This window comes from Gossypium hirsutum, chromosome A03, assembly GCF_007990345.1.
Source record: "Gossypium hirsutum isolate 1008001.06 chromosome A03, Gossypium_hirsutum_v2.1, whole genome shotgun sequence".
Taxonomy (NCBI): domain Eukaryota; kingdom Viridiplantae; phylum Streptophyta; class Magnoliopsida; order Malvales; family Malvaceae; genus Gossypium; species Gossypium hirsutum.
Window position 1 is genome coordinate 68,897,398 of NC_053426.1, and position 27,096 is coordinate 68,924,493.

Below are 27,096 nucleotides of genomic sequence, written 5' to 3' on the forward strand. Positions count from 1 at the left end.
AAAATAATCAATGTATGACCGACATGTGACAGATGACATGATTTTTTTTATATTTTATATATTCAAATATTTCTAGTTTTATGTATTTTATTAATTAAAAATAATGAATTGTTTTTAATTTGGGGTTTTAAAAATATTTATTCTTATTTAATATTAATTGGTTAAGCATAGTTCAATACCTATTTTTTTAACCTGAATTTCCTTTAATACTGACAATATATTTGTAACATAACCAAAAAAATGTTCACACCGTTAGTATTTTGCGTAATTTTTATGTGCCAAATTGAACTTAAAAAATAATAATAATAAAAGCTTAGGTGCCAAGTAGAAAAAAAATGTCAAGTTCAGGTACCAAATTGGGCCCAAAAAAATGTCAATTTCAAGTAACAAATTGAGCAAAAAAAAAAGTTTAGGTACTAATTTAGGAAAAAGTATGAAATGTTATATTAAGCCTAATTAAAAAGATGAATTAAAAATAAATAATTTGAAAATAATACATTTATTAATTAAAAATAGAAAAAGGTTTGAAACGACGTGAAATAAAAATTAAAAATATTAATTAAAAATAATAAAAATAACTTAAAATAAAAAATACAAATGTGAGTGGGAGCAAAATTAAACTCGAGACTCAAAGACAAAACCACTAACATTTAATCATCTGACTAAAGAAATTAATTATATTAAAAAAAAGTCAATATATGTGATTTAAAGGGAAAGCGCATACAACTGGGTGCACTTTCATATTATTTGTGTTGGACGCACTTTCACACATTCTCTCTAAAATCGACATATTTTCATAAATTTTCAAAACACGGTTAAACCCTTTTTTTGGCCATATATATATATATATATATGGCCAATAATTATTTTATTTTATAATATTAAAAATTACCATGCCCATAATATACGCGGAGAAAATAAATATTTGACATATAAATATTATAAAAAAATACATTAAAAAAATTAGAGCTGATGTTTATATTATATATATAAGAGGTATTAATTTTAAATATTTTTAACATCTGTAAAATATATTTTTATTATATAATTACATATTTATTATTTAATTTTATAAATAAAAGAGATATTAATTAAAAAGATTAATTAAAAATAAAAATTTAAAAATAATATATTTATTAATTAAAAATAAAAAAAGCTTGAAACAATATTAAATAAAAACTTATAAATATGTTTAGAAGAGGATAAATTTAATTTGGAACTCAATGATACAATCATTATTATTTAATCATTTAACTAATGAAATTGATATGTTAAAAATATTAATTAAAAATAATAAAAATTTTAAAACAACATGAAATAAAAAATACAAATATGAATGAGAGAAATTCAACTTGAGATTCAAAAACAAAAACGCTAACACTTAAACATCTAACCAAAACGCTTAATTAAATTTAAAAAAAATAAAAAAAATAATTTAAAAAAAACGAGTCCAACTGAATACATTTTCTTACCACATGTGCAAAAAATATATCTAAGATTGACCTATTTCCCTACATTTAAAAAAAAAACGACCTATGGCCAATAAAATTATTTTTGGACATATATGGCTAATTTAGCCTATTAAATATTATCCGTTTACCTTTTCATTTTCTCACAGAAAGAGAGAAAAAAAACTGTTTTTTTTTATTTTTTTGGTGTGTGTGTTTTGTCATTTTCATTGGTTGCAGTTAAGCTAAATTCTCCTCAGCTTCTTTTCTGAAACAGATTTTTATTTTTAATATAAATTTTAATTGTATTTTTACATTTATCTGTTTTCGTGTTAGTATTATATAAATAAATTATTTCCATTTTGTTCTTGATTACCCACCTTCCTTCTTCACCTATTCCTTGCTTCTCTGCTACCATCTTCTTTTTTCTTTGTAAGCATTTCCCATTTTTTGTTTCTTTTGCTCTTGTTTGTGGTAAATATAAAATTTTAGATTTTTCTTTGATCAAAGCTTCCGTTTATATGTTCTTGGTATAACTCGCTTTTTTGTTAAATTCATCTATTTGCGACTTATCAAGTTAGTTGAACTTTTTTGTTTTTCTTGATCTCTGAATTGAGATGATCATACCCTTTTGTTCGACTTCTTGTGTTCAATTTAAGGTTTTAAACTCTATTCAAAAACGTGACGGGCTTTTGGCTATTATGACCCTTTATTTGGGGTTTGGTTTGATGAATCTTAAACTGTGTTATTGAGTATTTCTTACCTTTTTGTCATAGATTCTATTAACTGTTTAGCATGATCTAAAATTTTTAAGTCTGGATGAGTTTTAACTTAATGCTGTGAGCTGCCAAAGTTAATGGCTTTGTTGCCGCTGCTATATTTTCTTTCAGTGTTTTCTTTTTTTCATTGTTCTTCTTCGACTATTTGCTGAAGGAATTGCTTTTAATTAATTTATCCCGTGTAACTGGATATTTATGTGTTATTGGCTCTATTATATTCTTAATTCTACTTTAATTTTTTCCCCTTTTTTTTCACATTAGAGTTGGTAAAATCGTCAAAAGCATGGCTCTTTCTGAGGTTAACAATGATAGAGGAGAATTGAGGATTCTCGAAAATTTGGATGAACTAAGGACGGATTTGGCTGACTATATTGCTGAGTTATCAGAGGCTGCTGTGAAGGAGCGAGGCGTTTTTGCCATTGCATTGTCTGGAGGTTCTCTCATTGACTTAATGGGGTATCCATGCATTCCTTTTCCATCTTTGGGTCTTTTTTCTTTTTTTGCCTCTTTTTGTTTCTTGTGATTCTGGTGTTCTCCCTTTTAAAGTTTTTGGTGGGAAACAGAAAACTTTGCGAAGCCCCTTATAACAAGACGGTAGACTGGGCTAAATGGTATATATTTTGGGCGGATGAACGTGTCGTAGCAAAAAACCATTCTGATAGTAATTATAAGCTTGCAAAAGATGGCCTTCTTTCAAAGGTTAGCATCTCAATCCATATTTCATTTTATGCAAGTTATTTCTTTTTCTCCCTTTCTGCTTTTCAAGGACCAAATGAAGGGGAACTGTTATCATAAAATGATGTTTGTTGTTCTAATATCTTATTTGGATGTCTTCTTTTTTACCTCATCTTTAGCTAATGCATAAAGTACAGAATAGTCCCTTTATTGTTCTGTGATTTGCCTGATCTACACTTTGGATCTTGAAATATTAGCCTTTGCTAGAAGTCCTTATTATGTCAACTGGTAGTATTAGTTTACCTATGATATGCCAACATGTGATTCTTCATGAATGGATTTCTTATTTTCAGTGGTTCCCATGTTTGCTCTTTGAATTCGTTTGATGCAGTATCAAATTTGACATTAGAAGGTGTGAGATTGAGTATTCTAGCCTCTTTAGGCAAGAGTTACTGACATGAATTTATCAAGTACTGTTTATGTTGTTTTCAATTGAATTAGATATTTGGTTTTAACTACAAAAAGAGCTTCGGGTTTACTGATATTCATAAAATGTTTGGAAATTTATTCATTCAGCTCTGGTTTATTTTTACCCATCTCTTTTATATGACCGATCCTTCCACTTGAGTGGCCTTTACCAGGACATTCAATGGTTCACAGTGCCATCTCACCACAATATAAAAATAAAGCAACCCGCAACTTTTTCTCTTAAGAGGGCAATACTGGCTGGTGAGGGGTTTAAACACTTGCTATAATAGACAGTATGGAAGTATAGATTTCCACATGATTTGAGGAACCTTTTTGGTGGTTCTACCTTTCTAAGAACTTTTGAGCTTGTTCTAATTACTGATTCAATCGGCTTGTTCCAAGATAAACTCTTTGTCCTGAAAAGCTAAGGGCCTTACGGTAAAACTGTCATTTTATCTTTTGCAGCCCTCCTGGACTCAGTTTTTTTATTTCCTCAAAGATGATAAGTTTGTGTATTTGGAGCCTTTGAGTAATTTTTCATGATATTCATGATCAGACAAATTTGAGAATTCTTTGGCTTGCTGATCTGTTACTGCTGCTTTCTGCACCTCTTGTCCCTTCTCACATCTTACAATATAAATTAGAGAAAAGCTTTGATGAATGCTTTTTCATTGTGTTATGTGGAACATGGAATGAACTAACTATTTAGTATATCATGCTTCACATCCCTTTGAAGTAGTTGGTCAGGAAAATGACTAAACTAGAATCAAACTGAACTTTAATTGTGGTAAATTTTAGGTTACCATTATTATTTTATTACATCTAGTATTCAGAAAGTGACCATAAAAAAAATGTATTGAATTATTGTAGAAATATTTGTGTCAACAGTGACACTGTTTTCTTTTATTGCCTCGAGGGCTTCCATCCCTATCTTGATATTCAAGTTCTTAATTCTGCAATGCTCTCTTCAATGGATAGATTGAACTGAAAAATTATGCTTCAGTTTGTTTTGACAAGTTTACACCTTAAAGTATACGCTATAATGGCATATGCCTTGTATTTGTAGGTGCCCATTGTCCCTAGCCATATTCATTCTATCAATGATTCAGTTTCTGCAGAGGAAGCTGCTGATGAGTACATGTTTGTTATCCGGCAGTTGGTGAAAACACGAATGGTTAGTGTTTCCGACATTAGTGACTGCCCCAAGTTTGACCTTATCCTTCTTGGCATGGGACCTGATGGTCACATTGCCTCACTATTTCCTAATCATTCAGCACTCAATGAGACTGATGAATGGGTAACTTTCATAATTGATTCCCCCAAACCTCCACCTGAGAGGATAACATTCACTTTGCCTGTCATCAATTCAGCATCCAATGTAGCAATGGTTGTGACAGGTGAGTGCAAAGCAGAGGCGGTGCATTTGGCAATTGATAATATCGGACCTGACTGCCCATCACTGCCTGCTCGGTTAGTCCAACCAACAAAAGGGAAGTTGGTATGGTTTTTGGACAAGCCAGCTGCATCGAAACTGGATGGTCTTCAATTTTCCGAGTAAGGTCTAGTGTTTTTTCTTGCCAAACTGTATGTTTGTACGAAGTTGGAGGGTTTCAAAACCCGTTGATCCCTGCCCTCGATTAGTTCCTGTTCCTTTTTCTTTTATTCTGGTTTTTTTTTTCCTTCTCTTTTATATTTGAATTGGGAAGTTTGGAATCCATTTTGTAAGGAGAGAGAAAACAAATAAAAGTTGGAGTCTTAATGCAAAAGGTTATTCCTGGTTCAGGTTCCGTTCTTCTGACATGGATAATCAAACTGTGGCAATTTCTGTTTTTTGCATGGATCAAAGTTCCATCTCTCTGTTGTAAAGATGGATTATAAATTAGTAATTACTTCAGAAAGTGTCTGATGCATCTATATAAGGTGGCAAATAAAAGCCCTTCTCATTCATGATTGTACTAGTTAAACATTCTTCGTTAGAAAAGATGGTTGGGATTTTCACTTGGATGACAAGGAAATGTTATCATTTCATTATCTTAATAGGTTCTCTGTTTGTATGATGATCTAAGAGCAGATTGGAGTGAAACATAAAAGGCTTCCCCCTTAAGACTATTTCACTGCTAATGGCATCTCATATGGTCATATTCAAATCAATATCTTCATCCATTGCAATGATCTAAGATCCCATATAAAGAAAAAACCAAAAAAGAAACAAAACGCTCTGGACTTCAGTAGGTTAGCTTCAAGCCTTCAACTAAAAATTTTTCATGGATGATGGTCCAAAATAAGCAAAATACCTAATCTGCCTCATGACATCAGTTGCAATAAAAGATTAGCTTCTTCACCTACTCTTAGTTACCCGGTAATTAAATAATGGAGTGTGTTTAATATCTTCATTCTGTTTCAAGAAAGAGACAGTAGTTGGTGTAGGAGGCATATTCTAATGGGATTAGACCAAACCACCCAACAAACCTATCAAAATTTAAGTTCCAAAACTATATTTAGTCGTATTTGGCTATGGGTGTCTATATTGTATAATATATTCGACATAGGTATGTTAATTTTGTTGTACATACAAAGGTATCAAATACGAGTACTTCCAATGAAAACTCAACCTTACTATCACAGCTAAATATGCAAAAATTATTACTTCCAAAGAAAAGTGCCCTGACTACATTTCTTAGGGATGTGTCATTCAAGCAAAAGCTCTAGGGAAAGTGAGTATATGTTCAGTAGAAGATATTCAGTTAAAGGTGTGTAGTACAATAAACTGTTCACAACCAAAGCATTATTGTACTGCTTTCAGACAATAGCATATTCTAAAAAGATAAGATTAAACAACTTTTAAGCTTTATAAGAAAAATCCAGCAATGGGTTTGATGTTTAACAAAAAATCAATCAATTTTGTTCCAAAGATCTAAAGGAATCTCTTTCTTTTTCCCCTTCTCTATCTTTCTAGGATGGTAAAGCCTACGTTGTTTGCTAGAAGTTGAAGGAATTAATACTGAGAAACATCTGGGATTGGAATATATGTGCTCTTCATTCAATTCAAACTCGGTTTCTAGGTTAACAATAAGATTCAATTGATGCATAGGATTTTAAGTGCATTGGATTTTAAGTCTAGATTCTAAAGGGATAGATTAAACTAAGTTCATATAAAGAAATAGCTTGAGCTTTCCAGTGACATTCATTTGGATGGCAACTGATAAAAACCAAAGATGAAGATGCTTTTCATGGACTAGCATTTTATTATTCAGGGACATATATACCCACAAAATCATCAATTTACTACATCCTCAAGCTCATTTAACTGGTTCAAAACTTAAAACAATCCAATTTGACAACAAATCCCTTCCCCTTGTATTACTACAAGCATTTTCCCTGTTCTTCAATCCTATCATGCATGTATTGTAAAGAAGGTAATCAATGAACAAACCCTACCCTCAGATTCTTAAAAATAAAAATGGCTAAATGTTCTTAATCATTATCCATCTAATTATTCAAAATTTTGGGAAGTATTCCCTTTCAGCAGCCAATAGGGAAAAATCAAATTGCATTACTTTTTACGGAGGTATATTAAACCAGCCACCACAGAGATTCCAACAATTGCAACAGGAACAGCCCAATATTGCTTTGTCAAATCCATGAGATTCCGGGAGTAATTGGCTGTTTCCTTCTTGGATGCAATTTCAAGTTCTGGGATGATTGGAGCAGATGTGTCAAGCTCACCAATGCAAAAGTTCTGCATGAGCTCCTTTGCACTTTTGCTGTGTCCGGCATCTTCAAAATCATCTGTTGCATCCTTCCCTTCAAGAAAATTATCGGAAGCATGTCATTCAAGGATGCATTATTTCCTAATCAGGAAATTCTTATCTCGCTTAACAAGAAATTTATTGGTCAGTAAGCATAAGAGTATCACCTGTCGCTGCAAGCACTACATCATCACCTCCTGGATGCTCATCCAAATAAGGAGTAATATCATATACCTAAAAAGGGAAAAGACTTTGTATTCAATCAAGATATTAATTAATGGAAAGGAGTTCATTCCCATATCATAACATTTTGATGTTCTTAAAAAGGAAAATCAATCATAAGCGATTGTCCATCCAAGGTGTTAGCTCACCGAGTTCATCACGTCCAACCAAAATTTTGAAGACATGATTGATCCACACAGTTAGAGTCTTCAGAAAGATCTACAGTAATTTTTAAATACTAGAGTCCATCAGTAGAGGACATCAAGTTGCATATGCAATTCCTAGATGTTAAAACTAGTACATAAACCTCAAAACCAGGGGAGCATTAATCAATTAAGAGATGAATCCAATAAAAAGGATTAACAACGACCCTATGGCTAGCTTCTTTAATACAATTAGCAGGACAACACTAAGCCAGTAGGTGGCTACTTTAAATAGTAACCATAGATGAGCAGATGAGGCCACCTTAAATATCATTGGAAGAATTCCTATGGCAAGTAAAACTAGCCAAGATCAACACAAATGAGTATGGTGACAAGAAAGAATCCTTCTAGAGACGACAAAATATAATGCACTTAGTTCTTCCATATGTAGAGGGTTCTTTTGTTTAAGTGAGGGAACCTTATAAACCAGTAAAATGGAATATCGTGAAAAGATGACGGAGAGGAAGATCAGAGCAAACCTTGGAAAACAAGTATGGTGGCAAGTGGTGGTAATGGAAGCAATAGGTGAATAAGAAAAGTAAAAGTACAGTGTTGTCAAAGAGAGTTACAATAAAATTTAGAATATGTTTTAAGTTTGCCAAAAGATCCAAAATCCTAAAGAAACGTTCAAGCCTCAATTTGTAGGTCTCAAAGGGAAGGTATTAATGAACCGATATAGAAATAAGTGGGAGTGAACATGCTAAAATAGTGGATAGTGAGTTTGGGAGAGATTAGCGAACGTGTTTCCAAAAAAGAGGGAAATTACAAATACCGTGAGGACGTTAATACTCGCGTGATATTTTTGGTAAACTGAGCATTACTTGTGTGTTCAAATATAAGTGTACTTTCTGTTTAACCACAAGGGAAAGCACTAGTAGTTCAAGGAAAAATTAATAAGTGTACTTCTTAACAATGTTTGTATTCTAAACTTCCAAATCATGCTCTCTAAGACATTCCAATAGAGGAGCAACTCAGGAATCCTACCAATCTTCCAAAGTTAGCTCCACAACCTTTGCATAGTTGCATGTCTTTCCAACAACTCCAATTTTAAGTAATGTAAAGTACTGTATATCATTGCATGCTAGGGAGCATCCCATGTTACGGAGTGGATTGTCATGGAGTGTTATTACAAAAGTGTCACCCTGCAAGGGATTGTATTTCCTGAAACTACTATTGATAGAAGGGTTAGTAACTAAAAACGAGCATCGGCAACGTAAAATGAATATTGAGTCATGGACTCAACGTTATATAATTAGAAGGTACGTGATTATTTTCATACCAAAATACAAGTAGTACCCAACAAGCATATTATAAGCTCAGCACAAGCATAATCTTCGTCCTCTTCAAGGACAACCCTATGAGCATTATGAAAATTCAAAAACGTGGGTTTGTTTTGCAACTCTTAATCTAACCCTTTTGCGCCAAAAAGTTAGAGAAAAGCCAAAACTTTCCATAGAGTTAGGGTTAAATTATGTTTTGTGCTTTGATATTAACCTAAATAGTTCCAGGCAATTAAGAGACAACAAAAGACAAAGCATTAAAACGTATTGGGGCTATTATCCAAATGCAGTTTGGAACTTGCTGTAAATAAAAATCAGAACAGAAAAGGCACCTAATACAAGGGATTTTTTTTTTTTTGAAAGATGGAAGTTTAATCTCAAATAAGCATCGAAAACACTCAGAAAACTGTTGCGTTCTTAAGTCAAAATAACTACGAGACAGAGTCAAAAAGTTCAAAAGCAAACCCATAATCCCAGGAGAGAGTTTATGAACAAAAGGATTAAAAAAAAAAACCCTTAAGATCCAAACCAACAATAAAAACTAAAAGGGAGGGAAAATAAACCTTGCCGTCAATAACGACCCAACAATCGTCTTTGGTATTGTGCTGAGAGGCTTCTTCCATTGTATAAAGCTTTGTAAGGGTCGGCATGCTTGAGGTTCCTTTTGCTGATCTCTTTCAGTTCTCTATTGGCGGCTGTCTCGGTCTGAAAGTTGCTCGTTCATAAACAAATTGGACGATGGCGGCAATTCTTTTAGGTTAAAATATGTCTTAAATGCATGTATTCTTTGTAATTTTGTAATTTACTCTTTTTTACTTTTATTTTTACTTCAAAATGTATATTTAAGTATCAAAATCATTTGTTAAATTTAAAAGAGTATTTTTTATTTCTAAATATCACCCCAACAAATTTAATAAAAAAAAGCTAATTGGTTAACAATTATATTGAACTTTGAAATTTTAAAAATAAAAGATTAAATTTTAATTTTGTGAGACGTACAAAGACCTACCGTATATTTTAACCATTCTTTTATAATAAACTGTAAAATTAATTACTTATATTATATTTGAATAAATTTATGTTTTGGTATTAAAACTTTAAAATTTACTATATAATTACTAATGTTATATGTAGATTACATTAGAGTCATTTAATCATTAACTCTTGTTAAATGTGCAATGAAAAGCTCATGTGACAGATGAATCCTTTTACTCTTTTTTTATTGAATTTATTTTTTAATTCCTTATTAACTTTCTTATTTTTTTTCATTTTTCTTTTTCCTTCTCATGTTTTCTCTCTCTTTTCCTTTATAATCTTATTCGTCACTTAAAAGATGAGTAAAACTCGATTCGATTCAAAAAAATTAATTTTTTAAAAATTTCAAGTTAAGTGAATCGAGTTATTCAAGTTATTCAGTTTTTTCAAGCCAACTTAAATAAGTAATTCAAGTTCCGAATTTGAGTCGAGTTGAATATTACAATTTGAATAACTCTAGTAATTCGAATAACTCAAATAACATATTGTTATAAATACTCTTTAGTTCCTGTCAATTTTAAAAATGAGCAACTCACAACAAAAATTTTAAATATTAAAAATAATTTTAAAATTTCAAAAAAATTTATAAAATTTTCAAAATTTATATTTTTAGTAAAACTCTAAAAAATTCTACAGAATATATAAATAAATTTTAAAAATTTTAAAATAATAATTTTGAGACCTAAATAAGTAAATTAACAATTCAAGCTTATCATACTAAAGTATATTTTTTTCTCTTATTATGTTTTGAAAGAGTTTCAAATATATATGGTTTCAAATTTATAAGTTCTAAAATAGAATTAGTTGTAATGTAACAAGATTTTAATTTAACATGTTTAATTTTTTATTTAACTCGAACAATTTCACTCGATTCGACTCGACTTGAATTTCATTTCACTTGATTCAATTTGAAAAATAAGACTTGCCAGCTCGATTAACTTGAAACATTTTCTCTTGATTCAGTCGAACGCTCACCCTTACCGCCACCGATATTATTAAAAAAAATAAACTACCTTAGTAGTCACTCGACTATTAAGCTACTTTTTTAGTCACTTAATTATGAAAAGTTGCAAAACAGTCACTCAACTATTTAAATTTTATTTTTTTGAATCCATTTCCATTATCTACCATTAACTAGATAATAAAAGGATGTAATAATTTTTTTCCATTATCTACCATTAACTAGATAATAAACGGATGTAGTAATTTTTTAATTAGTGTAATAATAAATTTAATCCTCAACTTTTATATTTTCTATTAATTAAATCTTAATTCTATTTTAAAAAATAAAAGAGTGTTTAATACTATTTCAGAAAAAAAAAATCAAATATATTATTGAAAACCAGTGCCATCGAGGCCATGGTGCAACAAATTATGAGCAATGCAATCCTTAGCTTGTCATGGATCTCAAATTAATATCAGGGATCACCTCATCATCGAAAACATCTAATTTAGCTTAGCCTCCCCTTTCACATTTCTCATCTCGCAAACATTATGCAAAACGCAGCAAACCCCAAACACAGTCAACAATTCTTCAGCTTAATTTCCATTCTCTTTTGCAAAATTTCCCACATCCATTTCAATCCGTTGAGATAAACCTCGTTAAGCAATGAACAAGTAAAATAACAAAAAATTAAAAAGATCAAACACAAATATTTTACATGAAAAAACTCTTCCGAAGAGGATAAAAAAATCATGGACAAAGATAATTTCACTAAAACCAAAAGATAGATAAAATTAACCCCGAAACTCGAAGTAAAAACCCTCAAAACGTAAATACAAAATTTTTTTTAGGGTGGAAAAAAGATTTATTTATAGGCTAAATTTGTAGGTCAAAACTAAACTAAAAACAGAGTTTAACTGGAATAAGAAAAACTGAAAAATACGAAGCATAACTCCATAAATCTCCATCTTAACTCATATTTTCACAATGGACTATGCAAGATATTTGTTGGAAAAACGAGTTTGAAAAACGCAGCGAAAATAAATTTAGGGAAAAATCAAAATTTTAAAATTTTTTCTAAAACAAAATATTAGTTGTGATATCTAAAGTAATAAACACTTAATTAAGATTGTACATTTTTTATCCGTCTAGGATGAGCTCTTTGACCGAGTAGTTTTCTCCGTTATCCTTAAGCTCACATCAACTGAGTGTGGGCTCGCTTTGAATCTGAAAATTTTTCACAAAAATTATCAATGGGTTATTTTGTAATTTTTCTAAACTTTTGGGTCAAATTGTAAATCAGAAAAATATCTATGGAAATTTTCTGGAATAATCTCTTCAAAGAATTTTCTCTCTACAACTTTCTCTTAAATTCAAGTGTGTGTAAATTATGACTCAATGCTCTCTTTATATAGGGAGAGTTTAGAGAGTTCAACTATTATTAAACCTAATCACTTTAATATTAAATTAATATAATATTTATCAAGATAAATATTAGATTAAATTTAATATTAAATCTTATTAAAATAACAAAATGTTTATCTATAAGATAATCATTAAATTTAATTTAATATGAAGATAATCAATTTAATATTAAATTAATAAAATATTATTAAGATAAATATTAAATTAAATTTAATATTAAACTATTAAAATAATATTATCTTTGAAATAATTAATCCGAAATCAAATTTTCTGGTAGAGTCTTAGTAATAGTGTAACTCTTCCAATGCTCAACCACCGGTGACTAACCATCGCCAGCAACTAGGATGTCGCCGTCCCAGCTACTTACACCCTATGTCCTGTGATGCAGATGCGACTCCCTTACGACATCTTGAGCTGGTTTAGCTACTACCAGTTCGTTCCGGGTCAACGACAACCCGACCGGTCCAATCTAGCCACTTGTGGGACTATCGATCACCTAATTTTAATTCCACAGCGAATAAATCGACTTAATTAAATTATTCCTAAAGTCGTAGAATTTTCTTCTAATTCAAATGCAATCCGGTCGAGCTTTTGTTGAGCTAGCGGATGGACCAATCAGACATATACAATTAGGCTCTAGTGATTGCAATTATGTCCAAAAGTATCATTCCGATAATTCGCAATTACTTAATCATGGAGTCAGTTCACAAGAAGTACCATGATTGAAAAATCCTTATTTTATACTTTTTACAAAATCAATTCATCCAGGTGCTTTGTCCAATGACCTCGTCATGTGCGTTACCCTCATATGATATCCTTGATTCCTTTGAGTTAAATCTGTTTACTCGATACAATCCTATTTTATCTCATTGTCACCATTGTGTCTTTTTAATGACTAATATGATCACTGTCAATAAATGACTATGATAAATTGTTTGTTCGAGAACAAACAACCCATGGCCACGTTCCATATTTATCAATCCACACAATGCCAATGATAAGATATCATCAACTTTTTAATTGAGCTATGAATTCTAATGTTGCTAATAAAACCATGCCATACACAAGTCATGTACCTAACATACCAATTATGGGCTCGATCATCTTTAGAGCATAAGCCTCTACTTATATCAAAGCACATGAGTTGCATATGCATGGTCAATGACTAACTTAGGATTTAGGTAAATCACACCATGAGCGTCACAAGTGAATTAATTCACAAACGAATTCAAAATTAATTCATCTTAGATCCAGTCCAATGTATCATTCTACCAATGAATATATCTATGTTTTTACTAATGGAGTCAATTGCTCCAGTAACCAAAACTAGCCATCTCCCCAATTAGAATTGTAGACGATATAATAATCCTTCTCAGTATTTGAATCAAATGCTTACTTTGATTCTTTTACGGGATTACAGACTCATTTAGATTATCTACTAAAGTAAGTTGTCTTTTTTGCAATGTAAACGTTCTTTACAATGACACTTATTTTCAGTTTGAACTTTAGACAATCAATAAGTTAATATTTTCTTGTCACAATTTCGCTATGCATGCAAAATATAAAAGACATAAGGGTGAAATGTGAAATTAACTTTGTTTATTTATTAATCATTCAAATAAATAAAAATTAAATGTTTACTACAATATGGGCACATTTCCCAACAATATTAACTAAGTTGAAGTTGTGTTTAGAACCTAGAAGTCTTCTAGTTTTCGACTTGTATATTGCCAAATCAAAACTGACACAGGTCTGATTTCTACGAACGCAATGTCTTATCTTTTCAAAACCGCATCCAAAAGAGAACCTCTTTCATACGAAACAGTCATACATTTTTCCCTACTATGACCAAATTGTCTCTGCTTCAAACAAGTCGACTGCAACTCCTTAATAGATAGGAGACGTCTTATTTCACCAGTCATCGTTGATCTTTCTAGAACATAAAGACTGCAAATCTTTTTAACTTTCATCAAAACGAAAGCTCCACGAGATACATTAGTGTTGTTTGACTCGATGTTAATTATACAACCCTTTGAGTCCAAAATTCCTAATGAGATAAGATTTTTCTTTAAGTTAGGCACATGTCTGACATCTAACAGTGTTCTAATTGTCTCGTCGTGCATCTTAATCTGAACAGTACCAATATCAATTACCTTACTGGGTGAACCATTCCCCATACACATAACTCCACCTTCGACTGAACTGTATGTAGAGGACCAGTCCCTATTGGAAACATGTGGAAAGAACACCCCGAATCTAGGATCCACTTAAATGTAAACTCAGAGTTTTTACTTGTTGACACCAACAAGAAATCATCACCCTTGTCATAGACCAAATTAACACAAGCTAAATCTTTCTCGTTACTTTCAACAGCCATTTTATTTCACAATTCGTAAGAATCTATCTTGATGTGACCTAAGTTCTTACAATAGCGACATCTTTTGTCTCGCTTCCTTAATACTATAAAAACCGAGGCTTGCTTATCTAACTTGCTATTCGAACTAAATTTATTGTCGAGTTTGTCTTTGCTCAACAGATGACCCTTCACATCCTCTAATAAGAGATTATCTCTGTCATAAATTAAGGTTTCCCTGAAAGACTTGTAGGAAGGGGGTAAAGAACACAATAATAGCATAGCCTGATCTTCATCATTAATATGAACCTCAACATTCTTTAAATCATTCAAAAGAGTAATAAATTGACTGATATGATCTCTAAGGTGCTCACCTTCGTTCATGCGGAACGTGTACAATCGTTGTTTCAACACTAATTGGTTAGCCAGATACTTTGTCACTTAAAGGGCTTCTAACTAATGAGTGTCGAAACCACCAAATATAATTTTCTACGCTCTAACTTAATTAAATAATAGTATAGAGTAGTAGGTTCGATCCCATAAGGATTTAGATTCCTAATTTTCCTATTTACGTTACTAGATTTCTGAGTCTAAGCAATTGTCGTGCCTACGACCTGTGCATGCAAAACTGTATAACAAATAAAATAGAGGTTTTAATTGATAAAGGAAATAAAAAACAAATATAAAATGAAATGAAATAATAACAGAATAATGATTGCAAGATAAAATTAAATAAATTAAATTAAATCGACGAATCAGATATATAAATGCTTAGCCTCAACCTCGATACATTCCGAAATTGAACTGGTCCGTAAAAGTAGATTTTCCTTTCCAAACTATAAGCTGGTTATAGCAATCAAGGACGCCCTAACAGCTAACTTTCCTTGTGTAGTTGGTTCCGATACGATCTACAAACTAACCCTTAACTATTATCTAACCACGTAACAAGCGTTCATAATTTAAGATCTCGGTAGCATTGTGATCTAGAAAATCCCAACTCGAATTAACAGCCTCAATCTCGTGGGTCGTTTAAATTTGATCACTATCTCTATTGATGGAATCCAACTAACTTTTTCTAATTGAACACACCAATTTGTTCGCGGGAACTCGAATACGGTAGACGATCGATCCGACTTCCCAATTGTACGCCAATACAACTCCCACCCAACATGCACTTTGAGCTGAAATTAAATCAACTTTAATGGACAATTGTGACTATCTCATATACTGGAGAGATAGTGAATACTGTGTTGAAAGGTTTTCTAATGCGGGTTCATGTCTCAAGATTTTTTTTTCGGAATGATAACAGGGCTAAAGCTAAAAGGAATTTAGTTGATCATGAGACTAATCATGATTGATGGAATATGAGAATGAGTTTAAGTGTAATGGTGATAGGTGGAGGAAGGAAGGGCCTTAAAGGGCAATTGAACCAAAGTAAAGAAATGAAAAAAAAGGCAAGATGCTTATACTGTTAAAAGACGTGTGTAATAGAAAAGAAATAAATAAATATTTTTTTTCAATTTCCTATTTTCCAAAGCCATCATACAAGGTATTTATATACATTCCATATGCTAAGTTTAGCTTGATTCATTTAACAAAAAACCACATAAAATCATATTTTATATTAGGTTTTTTCTAAATCTAGCTTTTACAAAGTCAAATAGAAAATTTGATCAGCTATAAATTTCTCAAATTTTCAATTCAGCCCCCTTTTTATTGCTTGTGCTCCACTTTATTCTTATTTGCTTGTTAACTAGAATTTTGATACTCCAACTGCATACCTGATGAAATTAAACAAAAATTACAGACTCGGTAGCAAAAATTATCGAAATTGGATGCGTTAAACATACAAATTCAGCTTGTTATCACTAACCTTTTCCCTAAGGTGAATCTCATTTTCTCCTTCAAAACCTCTTGCAACACATTATTTGTTAGACAAAATTGAATCGTGGATAGAGCCTTTTTATCTAACCTCTCCCATTCTAATTTATCAATGTCTACAGACTTCTTCTCTTTAAGGACCTTCTCAAGATCGTCTTGAATCAAAATTGTTGTCAACTGAACTTGCCATAAATTGAAATTTGTGATGCCATCAAACTTATCAATATCAAACCTTGTTGTTGCTATCTCTAAATGGGCTAATTGCGGAAATTGAACTAACTCTGATACCAAATTGTCAGGGATAAACCTGGTTAAGCAACGAACAAGTAAAATAACAGAGAAATTGAAAAGATCGAACACAAATATTTTACATTAAAAACCCCTCCAAAAAGGATAAAAAATCACGAGTAAAGATCATTTTACTAAAATGACAAAAACGAAGAGTACAAAATATGCATATAAAACTAAACGCCGAAACCCGAAATAAGAACCTTCAAAACGTAAACAAAAAATTCTCTGAAAGCTTGTAAAAGCTAATACCTAAATGTGTAATGGGTTATTTTTCTAGGGTAGAAAAAGAGTCTACTTATAGGCTAAATTTGTAGGTCAAATAATATTAAAAGAACATACACTAATTAGAGTTTAAATGGGAAACTAATATTAAAATAACCTACACTAATCAGAGTTTAAGTGGTAAACTAAAAACAAAGTTTAATTGAGAGAAGGAAAGCCGAAAAATATGAGGCATAACTCCACACAATCTAACAAATGTTTCTTTTCCCACTTTTTCAATCTTCTAAATTTTCTCATTGAACACTTGTTGCGTCCAAAGCGAGGTTCTGGTGATTGCAAAGAACTATAAATCAATCCATCAATGGATATCTTTTGCCTTGCACCACCACCTAAATGTCCTTCAATTTCCCCAAGTGTTTCTTTAGTGATGATGATTGAAAATTCGTAGTATAAGTGCACATGTTGATCAAGTAATAAAGTAATGAGAAGGTATTATTCCCACGAGGATCAAGTAATAAAGTGGCTTTTGGGTAACATGCGAAGGCTATTGAGTTTGTGTTTGGGTCAAAGGTTGCAAGGTTTACAAGGGCATCAACTAAAGAATGAGACGATTCAGTCTACACTCACCACATCAATTGTTGATACATAGAACCAACAAGGAGAAGATGAAAAAAAAAGGTGTGCTGGTTGTAAGGATGTCGATTCACATGTAACCAGTAGAAAGTCAAAGTTGGAGGTTAAGAAAGGGAGAAAGAAGCTGGAGGAAAGAGGGAGGAGGAGAAGGCTTGAGAGGATGCTAAGCCACTATGAAAATATCTTCGGAAGAAGAAGGGTTTTTTGGTACCTCGTGTGTTGGGGTATATATAGGGGATATCCCCTTGTCCAATGGTGCCGCATCACCAACAATATATATTTTAGGTTGCTCATATGGTTGGCTAGGTAGTAGGTTCGTTATATGTCAGTTGTCGTCAAGCATAATACTATGTACTCCTGCTATGACATTCCCATTAATGAGGTTGTACGAGGTTGCTATACCTTAGTGATCCTTAATGATCTTCTTAAATGCCAAAAGCAAGTGGTTAGTCTCTAATAATCCAACGGTGGGTCACTATAGAGGGTATTCGACTAGGGGGCATTCATGGGCCTCTGTTTGGGCTCTCACCAAGCCATTCCTCGTTTGGCAATGTGTCATTGTTAGGGAAGGAGTATAACAACTTTTAAAGGGTTACAATTAAATTGACAAAAAAAAATTATAAATATTGAAGGTTAAAAAGATTATTTTATCTTCTTTAGAACAACCATTAGTGGCAAAAGTAGACAAAAAAATTAGGATTTTTAAATAAATAAAGTACAGGGATCAAATAAGGACAAAATTTTAAAAGAATATAGAGACCTTTAGCATACCTAAACCAAACTATAAAGATTGCTAAGTAATATCAAATACAATAGTTCACTATTTTGTAGCAATTTATAAATTTTATTATATCTATTCATTAATCTTCAGGCTTATTATCTATTAAATATTTTCATTTTTTGAAAGGCATAATACCAAAATTACCCCAAAACGTTTGCTTGATTAATCACTTTAGCTTTTATTCTTTTTTTTTAAGTACTTTAACTTTCAAGGTTCCGTGTTTTATTAAATTGATCACTTTTTTTTTGACAAAATTGATGATGTGCCGTTAGTTGACTAATGGTCAACGACATATGCTAATGTGACTGACATTCCACATGTGCAATTGTTGATATGTCACTATTTTTTTTAGCATGCCACCTTAATAAAACAATTAAAAGTTCAAAAATAAAATTAAGAAAAAGAATTAATAAATGTTCGTAGAAATTCAAAAAACTATTAAAAATTAGAAATTTTTTTATGAAATATCCTTTAAAAAATATATGCAAACATAAAAATTAGAAAATATACAATCTTCCTTCAAATTTTAACCCCTACCTTCGAAATTTCACTTTAATTTTCATTAATCTTCAAATTAAATACGACTAGAACTTTTTTTCCTTTATTTTTTCTTCCCCCGTCTTTTTGTCTCTTCATATTTCTCTCTAAGGCAACCATAAACACAGCAGTCACTAATCCAGAAATCGATGTTGGACCGTCGTGCTGGCTCCCGTCGCTGGAGGTCGACGAATTCCAACACTCTTTACCAGTCCCTTTTTGACCCTTTGAACATGAATATGGAGTTGGATTCTCCAAAAATTGCCCCAAACTACACGAATCTATGCTTGAACATTCGAACTTCTCCTTGCCCGATATTGAAATTCGACTGCTGACTCAGTTCGATTCCAAGGTATGTTGTTCTCCTTGACCTCTACTATATTCCTATCGTTCAGATTTTCGAGATGACGACCCGAGGCCTCAGAACTAGCCTCAACGCCAAATTGAATATGTTCCTTTCTTTCTTTTTTCTTTATATTTTTTCTTCTTTCTTTGATTTTGTTTCCTCTCTCTGTTGCAGGCTTTCACTTCTCTTGAAGTTTTTTTTCTTTTTCTTTTTGTGTTGTTGGGGTGTGTTTGTGTGTGTTGTTGTTGAGGGTGTGGTAAGAGAAGAACAAGTTCAAAGTTTTTAGTTTTCTGGAAAAAAAAGAACAATAAGTGAAGAAGATAAATTAAAAAAAAAAGTTTTTAATAGCTTAGAAAAATTGAGAAAATCACGTCACTATAACTAAAAAAATTAGGTTTTAAATAAAAAAATTTTAAAATTTTCTTTGATCAGATCTTTCAAAAGACTTTTCCTATATCTTTCAAAAGACTTTTCCTAAGTTTTTTTTTTATTTTTAATAATTTATAATTGTTTTGGATGTAACTTATAAAATAAAATAATCACATCAGATATGAAATCCCAAATCACTCATGTTGTTGACCATTATCAATTAATTGATACATCATCAATTACGATGATCAAATGAAACCTTAAGAGTTAATGTTCTTAAAAATGAATAAGGGTTAAAATAATTAATCAGACAGATGTTAAAGGATTATTTTTTATATTATATTTTTTAACAAAGTTGTTGTAGAGCAAAACTAGAATGATAATCGATAAAAAAAATTAATATATAATTAAAAATTTTATTACATGTATATACTTGTGAAAACAATAAATTAAAAATAAAAATATGTGTTTAAAAATAATAAATAATAAAACATATAGTTTAAAATTAATTAAGAATGTCACATGACATATGTATGGTGTTAAAATGAAAAAAATATATATTAAAATTATTTATCATGGTATTATCATCAATCTTGAATTGGTCTGAAATTAACTTATACAGGAACTCAACCAAATACATATATATATATAATTAATTGATGGAAGTAATAAAATATGCATAATAAAGATTAAAAATGTATAATATATATATATAAAACCTTTAATTGAGTGACAAATTAAAAGTTTTACTAATGTAATAGTTCGGGTTTAAATATCCTCATATATATATATATTGGTTTTTAAAATAAAAAGATTAAATTACTCTAGGATAATAGAACTTATTTTAATTACGAAAGGATATTTCAGTAATCTTCTTAATCGAGTTGGTGACGCGATTGATGGTTACATCAACTTAGTAAATCCTTAATAAATAATAAGTATATAAATATATAATTGATAAAGGTAATAAAATATACATAATAAAAATTAAAATGCATGAAAATATTAAAATAAAACTTTAACTGAGTAGTAAATTAAAAATTTATTAATGTAATTGGTTTCTGTTTAAATGTCACCATATGTATATATTTTTATTGGTTTTTTAAATAAAAAATTAAATTACCCTCAAATAATATAATTTATTTCAATTAAGAAAAGATATTTTCATAATTTTTCTAACAAAATTCGCGACCCGATTAAAAATAATCTTATAAAACATTTAATAAATAATATATATATATCTAACAACATAATTGATGTATATAAAGGTGGAATTAAGAGATCAATGGAAAAAGAACGAGTGGAAAAAAATGATTTTTAAGATGTGGGTCAATTTCTTTAACAAAAATTATATCATGAGTCATGATATCACATAAATATAATAAGGTGTAATGACCTTTTGTACTTTAATGCTATTTATTTATTTATTATTATTTTTCCTTCTTTTTAATTTTTAAATTTATATATTTTTTATCAAATTATTTTAAAATAGATAAAAAAAGCTAACATTCCTTAATTTTATTGACATATACATAGATTGTCACATGGAAGACATGTCAGCATTTAATTAATTTTTAAAAATATTTTAAAAGAATATATTTTTATATTTTTAAATAATTTTAATGATTTTTAATTTTAAAAAAATAAATTTTGTAAAATTATTTTGAATTTTTAAAAAAATAATTAAATACTGAAGCATATGCCATATCAACAAAGTTAAAAAAATATTAATTTTTTTATTATTTTAAGATGATTTAATAAAAAATATAAATTTAAAAATTAAAAAAATAAAAATTAAATAAAGTGTTAAAATAATTTCAAATAAACCCATACAATAATTTGAATCCGGTCCATTCAAAGTTAAAAGAGAAAATATTTTGGTACATCTGATTTTTAGAATGGTGTAATTAAAATTTATTAGATTGAATAAATATTTAACTTTTAAACAAATCTAAATGCTAGATAAAAAGAATAAAATTTTAAAGTTCAAACTGAATAGTTGAAGGTAGGCTGAAAACAAACTGAATAATCTATGAAATTTCGTCTTTCAGACCTCGGAAAGTGCAACGGAAGAAGACAAGAAGGGTTTCTTACTTAAAAGCGTACGAAAAAATAAGGTAAAAATAACAGTACACAGTTTTCTAATAGGGTTAATACGCACATTTAACTACTCCAAAATACTTAGTAAGTATAAGTAATTTAATTTCTTTTAAATTTAATTAGTATTTAAATTTGTATTCTATTATTTAGGTCGGTATCTTTACATTAACGTCATTACTTTATATTCAATTGACATTGATAATCAATTTATTAGTAACACATGACAACCTATCAGTTTGCAACGTGGCATATATCAATTTTAAAAATTTTAAAAATATATAAATTAATTAAAAAATATAATTTTTTCACATCAACAATGAACTTCGACAAAAAATTATATTCTTTTTTATCAATTAATTTATTTTTAAATTTATGCTCGTCACATGACATATTGAGAATTTGTCACATGTCACCACCAGATTAGCTATCAATGTCATGTCGGCATAAACTAATGGTGTTAGAGCAAAAGTACCAACCTGAGTGACAGAATACAAGTTCAGGTACCAATTAGTACAAAAAAAAATACCAAATAAATTTTTTTGAACAAATTCAATGGACAAACTACATATTAGATCACTCTAATATAATCTATCACCAACGTTCTTTCTAAAATGGAATTGGTGATGAAATGGATGATATGATAAATTTTTTATTTAATCAACTCAATTGTTAAAAATTTTAAAAAGAAAATAAAAAAATAAATACAAATAAAATAACAACATAACAAAAACTAATCATTAGAAATTCATTTTAATTAATATTATTATTTTTAAATCTTGATGTGATGTTTGAATTCTTTTTAAGATTAAAGTATGCTTTGAATCCATTTTACAGTTTATAGAGATTACTTCTTCTGAAATTTGTGATTGTTTCTTTTAATAATATCATCTTCAAATTCCAAACTAAAATTCTTTGTCCATGCATTGTACTTTATCATTCACTCAACATAATCTTTAATTATTTTGATTCCTATTGAGTAATTGGGCTAAAACAAGGAGCCGAAATATTATCAATTACTTGAAGCAAGTTCAATCGGTTCCTGATTCAAAAGAATTCTGAATGATTGGCTTAAAAAACAGTTGAATATCCTTTTTGGACCGATAACCAGCCGTTTTCTAGTTCAATCAATCTGATTGGCCGGTTTTGTCGGGTTGAATAACATATAACTATATTTTTGTTCCATTTTCATTGTTAGTGTCCATGACTGAGAGTACAATGTTCCCTGGCTTTCCTTCTTTATCGTTTAGCAATCCATCCATTGGCATTTTCTCCATAGAATTTGATCTTTACTTGATTACTTCCCAAACACACCATTTTTTTCCTTTTCCTTTTATCCTCTGCAAATTTATCTCCAATACCCAAAATTCATACTTCCATTTAAAAAAAAAAAACAATGGAACACCCAAGAATCCTGTTTTCAGGTTCTCTTATCAGTTTTGCTGTTATAACTGCTACTTTTGCTTGCTCTAATGGACAATGCAAGGTTACTACTATTTTGTTTTGAGAGTGGACCTGAAAGAGAAAGAAAACACGTTAAGAGAAGTCAGAGATTGCTCCGGTATTAGTCTGGAGTCAGTATGTGAAAGAGATAAATATAATGTTTTACTTTCTGCTCTATAGCAACCTCGGACCTCTCCTGACATGTTTGCTTCATCTTTCAAGTGCCAGGTCCTTTCTGACACTTCATTTTAATGTTGTTCTTTTTTACTGCAGCTTGGAGATGAATGTTCGTCTGATGCAGACTGCCAAACCGGGCTATCTTGTTTTTCTTGTTCTGAAGCATTTGATGGCTTAAGATGTATCCGATCAACAACTACCAACCAATTCGAGTTTATGGTAAACTTGTATCGTTGATTTCCTTGGTTTATTTGAAAGATTTCAGGGTTCATGAATGAATTTTGTGTTTGAGTGACTGTTGGATGCTTTTCGAGTCCGAGTTTCACATATTTCACTAACATAGATATCATATTTTTGCGAGAAGAATTCTTTACCATTCAACAGATATGCATATTTGACAACACATAATTCCTTTGCCAACGAAGTGGAGCCGCTTCACACTGGAATTCGACTTACCTTTTTAAATCAAGAAGACAATGTAACACAACAGTTAAATGTAAGGCTTTTTAACTCATGTTCCGTGTATTACGATTTCACCTCTAGCTGATTAATTTCTCTTTTACAGAATGGAGTTCGAGCACTGATGCTTGATACATATGATTTCAAGGGAGATATATGGTTGTGCCATTCTTTTGGGGGGAGATGCCATGACCACACTGCATTTGTATGCAATTCAGATCCCAATTCCCATTGTTTTTATTTCGTTTTGCGTCTTCTTGAAAAAGAAACTGAAAGCCCTTGGATTTTCTTTACAGTGGCTTGCTATTGACACTTTAAAGGAAGTTGAGGCATTTTTATCTGGAAATCCATCAGAAATTGTGACACTGTTCCTAGAAGACTATGTTGAGACCCCAAATGGGTTATCCAAAGTTTTCAAAGATGCAGGTTTAATGAAGTATTGGTTTCCAGTCTCAAGTATGCCACAAAATGGTCAAGATTGGCCATTAGTAAAGGATATGGTTGCCAGTAACCAAAGATTTGTTGTCTTCACTTCAGCCAAGTCAAAGCAAGAAAGTGAAGGAATAGCATATCAATGGAACTACGTGGTTGAAAATCACTGTACTACAACTTTCTCACTTAAAAGAGAAAATCTGTCTAAAAATGAACTTGCCAACATTTGATAGCATTGAGAAACGTTTTGTCCTAAAATTTCAGATGGGGATGTTGGGGAGCATCCAGGAGAATGTAGCAACCGCGGAGAGTCGGCGCCACTCAATGATAAAACTAAATCTCTGGTTTTGATAAACCATTTCCATTCCATTGCATTCAAAGTAATGGCTTGTGAAGACAATTCAGCAAGTCTTATTAGTATGCTTGATACATGCTATGGAAGATCAGGCAACCGTTGGGCTAACTTTGTCGCTGTTGACTATTATAAGGTAAATATTTCACCGGTGCTCTTCGCTAAGCAGTTTTATAGCCCTGCTTCATCTTGGGATTATTGTTGCAGAGAAGTGATGGAGGAGGAGTGTTCCAAGCTGTTGACAAATTGAATGGCCAATTGCTATGCGGCTGTGACGATGTCCATTCATGCGTGGTAAGATAGGCATAACTCGTTTTACTCTAATCTATGGTCTGATTATACAATATCATCCCAAGTGATTAAAGCACATATTGCTCGGTTGCAGCCTGGATCATCATCAGCAACATGTTCTGCAACAAAGGACCAATGAATCTCGTTTTTGTCTCTTAATAGCTTACTATTGGTGAACATACTATATAATGTTTATATTATTTATAAGCCTTAGGTAGCATTATTTACTTATTAATCCTGACAGGGAGGAACAGCCATTACTCTCGTCTCGTTGAAAGTTTCAAAAATGGTTGATCTGCAGTTGTCAATTGAGGATTTGAAACTAGCTATTTGGTTTGGCTTGTATCAATGATTCAGTCTAACACTGAATAGCTGGCTTTATCCTATTGATTTTGAAATCTGGTTCAAGGGCTCAACAGTTTGATTCGGGTTCTAATTCAGGAGAAATACATAATTAAAAAGGAACACATTTATTCATAAGTTATGCATTTAAATGGTCCGTGATATTGAATTTGCCCAATTAAATTTTTATTGGTATGGGTAATTTGTCTGTGGCAATTTTAAGCTTATAATTATCATCGTCGTCGTCGAGAGCTTAAGACCCCAAAGGCGAAGAAATTATATATTAAAATTTTAAATGTTTAAATTATCCTTGTTTTATTTTTTCGTCATCAATTATCTATACTAGTTTACTAGTTTCAAACATATATTTTAAAATATATGTTTTAAATAAAAGAAAAAAAAAACTAGTTAATAGGAATATAAGTTGGTTATGTTACCAAAATAACCCCCAAAATTGATTATTTATATAAATGACTCTAGTTAAAAAATAATCACCTAAATAACCTGAAATAAACAGTGTTGAGGGTTTTGGACACCCCATGACTGATACCCATATTCCCAATCCCCAAAAAATCACTCGATGATTAGAAAAGTATTTAAAAAATTAATTTTTTGATGCAGGCTATTCCATGGCTGGCACCCATGTATTTTTTTTTTGTATCTAAAAAAATTTTGGGTTTTGGCTTTGTGGTGGCCAACACCACTTTGGATTTTGTTATAAGTGCTTGTAGCAGGTTAGCTGATTTACGTGAAAGGAGACTTGTTCACAGGATTTTGATCAAATATGGATTTGAATTTGATCACATAATTGGTGGTGTACTCATTGAATTTTATTCTGATTGTGAAGCTATTGCTAATGCTAAGAGAGTCTATGATGGAGTAACAAATCCGTGTTTGAATGCTTCAGACTAACTTATTAGAGGCCTTATATCAATTGGTAGGATTGATGATGCTGAACTGATATTCAATACACTCGTTGAGACAAATTCAATTTCATATCATCTACTGATTAAAGGGTATGTTGCTTGCGGCCGAGCTGAAGATTCAATAAGATTATTTGAAGAGATGTTTCAAAGAATAATAGTTTCTACCAACACCATGATTTCTGTATATTCTAGGAGTGGGAAAATTGGTAAAGCTTTAAAGCTATTTGAAGAAACACGAGGGGAAAGAAATCCTATGACATGGAATTCAATGATGTCTGGTTATATTCAAAATGAGCAATACAAAGAGGCCTGAATATGTGCAGATTACAAATAGCGCATAGAAGGTCAACATTCTTAGTTCTCTTTCATGCATGTTCGTGCCTGAGATCTCTTCAACAGGACAATTACTTCATGCACACTTAATCAAAACACCATTCCATTTTAATGTTTATGTTGGAACATCCCTTATAGATATGTATCAGTGATACTCACAAGTCATTTTCCAACATCTTTTCACCTAATGTGGCAGCATGGACAACTATTATTAATGGGCATGCACACCATGGGCTTGGCTCTCAAGCTATCTTACTCTTTGAGCATATTAAAAGTGGTGTTGGCCACTACAAAGCCAAAACCCAAAAATTTTTTTAGATACCGAAAAAAATACATGGGTGCCTACCATGCACTGGCCTGCACCAAAATTTTTTTTAAACACTTTTCCAATCATTAGGTGATTTTTTTAGGAATTTGGGACATGAGTGCTAGCCATGGGGTGTCCAAAACCGCTCAACACTGTTAATTTTAGGTCCTTTAGGTGATTATTTTTTCCAGGGTCATTTACGTAAATAATGAATTTTTTGGGTTATTTTAGTAAAATAGCCCATATAAGTTAAATGGAATTCAAGTTAAATGGAATACGAGTGTGATGGAATTTTTT

At 31.0% G+C, this 27,096-nt stretch overlaps 3 protein-coding genes across 8 annotated transcripts; 2 read left to right on the forward strand and 1 right to left on the reverse strand.

Annotated features, from left to right (window-relative positions):
- Positions 1 to 1,600: 1,600 nt before the first annotated feature.
- Positions 1,601 to 5,152, forward strand: LOC107887395 (probable 6-phosphogluconolactonase 1). Of its 4 annotated transcripts, none has more exons than XM_016811619.2 (4): positions 1,601 to 1,687; positions 2,489 to 2,683; positions 2,791 to 2,926; positions 4,437 to 5,152. In XM_016811619.2, exons 2-4 carry the CDS (start codon positions 2,511 to 2,513, stop codon positions 4,926 to 4,928), a joined length of 801 nt encoding a protein of 266 aa, XP_016667108.1. In that variant the 5' UTR covers positions 1,601 to 1,687; positions 2,489 to 2,510; the 3' UTR covers positions 4,929 to 5,152. The 4 variants fall into 4 exon arrangements, with proteins under 4 accessions (XP_016667108.1, XP_016667107.1, XP_040953909.1 ...); XM_016811618.2 differs by having other exon boundaries at positions 1,615 to 1,880; XM_041097975.1 differs by lacking the exon at positions 1,601 to 1,687 and adding an exon at positions 1,796 to 1,922.
- A 1,423-nt stretch (positions 5,153 to 6,575) lies between these two features.
- Positions 6,576 to 9,603, reverse strand: LOC107887396 (cytochrome b5). 3 transcript variants are annotated; one of them, XM_041097987.1, is made up of 4 exons: positions 8,529 to 9,557; positions 7,491 to 7,560; positions 7,287 to 7,353; positions 6,576 to 7,174 (listed from the first exon to the last, which is right to left on the reverse strand). In XM_041097987.1, exons 2-4 carry the CDS (start codon positions 7,524 to 7,526, stop codon positions 6,924 to 6,926), a joined length of 354 nt encoding a protein of 117 aa, XP_040953921.1. In that variant the 5' UTR covers positions 7,527 to 7,560; positions 8,529 to 9,557; the 3' UTR covers positions 6,576 to 6,923. The 3 variants fall into 3 exon arrangements, with proteins under 3 accessions (XP_040953921.1, XP_016667111.1, XP_016667110.1); XM_016811622.2 differs by having other exon boundaries at positions 9,388 to 9,500; XM_016811621.2 differs by lacking the exon at positions 7,491 to 7,560 and having other exon boundaries at positions 9,388 to 9,603.
- Positions 9,604 to 22,740: 13,137 nt separating this feature from the next.
- On the forward strand, positions 22,741 to 25,307 carry LOC107887394 (PI-PLC X domain-containing protein At5g67130). Its single transcript, XM_041097972.1, has 8 exons — positions 22,741 to 23,315; positions 23,454 to 23,576; positions 23,722 to 23,853; positions 23,923 to 24,021; positions 24,113 to 24,416; positions 24,513 to 24,736; positions 24,808 to 24,894; positions 24,986 to 25,307. Exons 1-8 carry the CDS (start codon positions 23,217 to 23,219, stop codon positions 25,028 to 25,030), a joined length of 1,113 nt encoding a protein of 370 aa, XP_040953906.1. The 5' UTR covers positions 22,741 to 23,216; the 3' UTR covers positions 25,031 to 25,307.
- Positions 25,308 to 27,096: the final 1,789 nt, after the last annotated feature.

Excerpts from the sequence above, each read along its gene's own strand:
- LOC107887395 (XM_016811619.2), top strand. The coding sequence starts at position 2,511 with ATGGCTCTTTCTGAGGTTAACAATGATAGAGGAGAATTGAGGATTCTC. Across the intron at positions 2,684-2,790 it reads TCTCTCATTGACTTAATGGG|AAAACTTTGCGAAGCCCCTT; the intron begins GTATCCATGCAT and ends GGTGGGAAACAG. Across the intron at positions 2,927-4,436 it reads AAGATGGCCTTCTTTCAAAG|GTGCCCATTGTCCCTAGCCA; the intron begins GTTAGCATCTCA and ends TTGTATTTGTAG.
- LOC107887396 (XM_016811621.2), bottom strand. The coding sequence starts at position 9,474 with ATGCCGACCCTTACAAAGCTTTATACAATGGAAGAAGCCTCTCAGCAC. Across the intron at positions 7,354-9,387 it reads GGGTCGTTATTGACGGCAAG|GTATATGATATTACTCCTTA; the intron begins GTTTATTTTCCC and ends TTCCCTTTTTAG. Across the intron at positions 7,175-7,286 it reads TGTAGTGCTTGCAGCGACAG|GGAAGGATGCAACAGATGAT; the intron begins GTGATACTCTTA and ends ATTTTCTTGAAG.
- LOC107887394 (XM_041097972.1), top strand. The coding sequence starts at position 23,217 with ATGCAAGGTTACTACTATTTTGTTTTGAGAGTGGACCTGAAAGAGAAA. Across the intron at positions 23,577-23,721 it reads CCAACCAATTCGAGTTTATG|AATTCTTTACCATTCAACAG; the intron begins GTAAACTTGTAT and ends TTTTGCGAGAAG. Across the intron at positions 24,022-24,112 it reads GCCATGACCACACTGCATTT|TGGCTTGCTATTGACACTTT; the intron begins GTATGCAATTCA and ends TTTTCTTTACAG.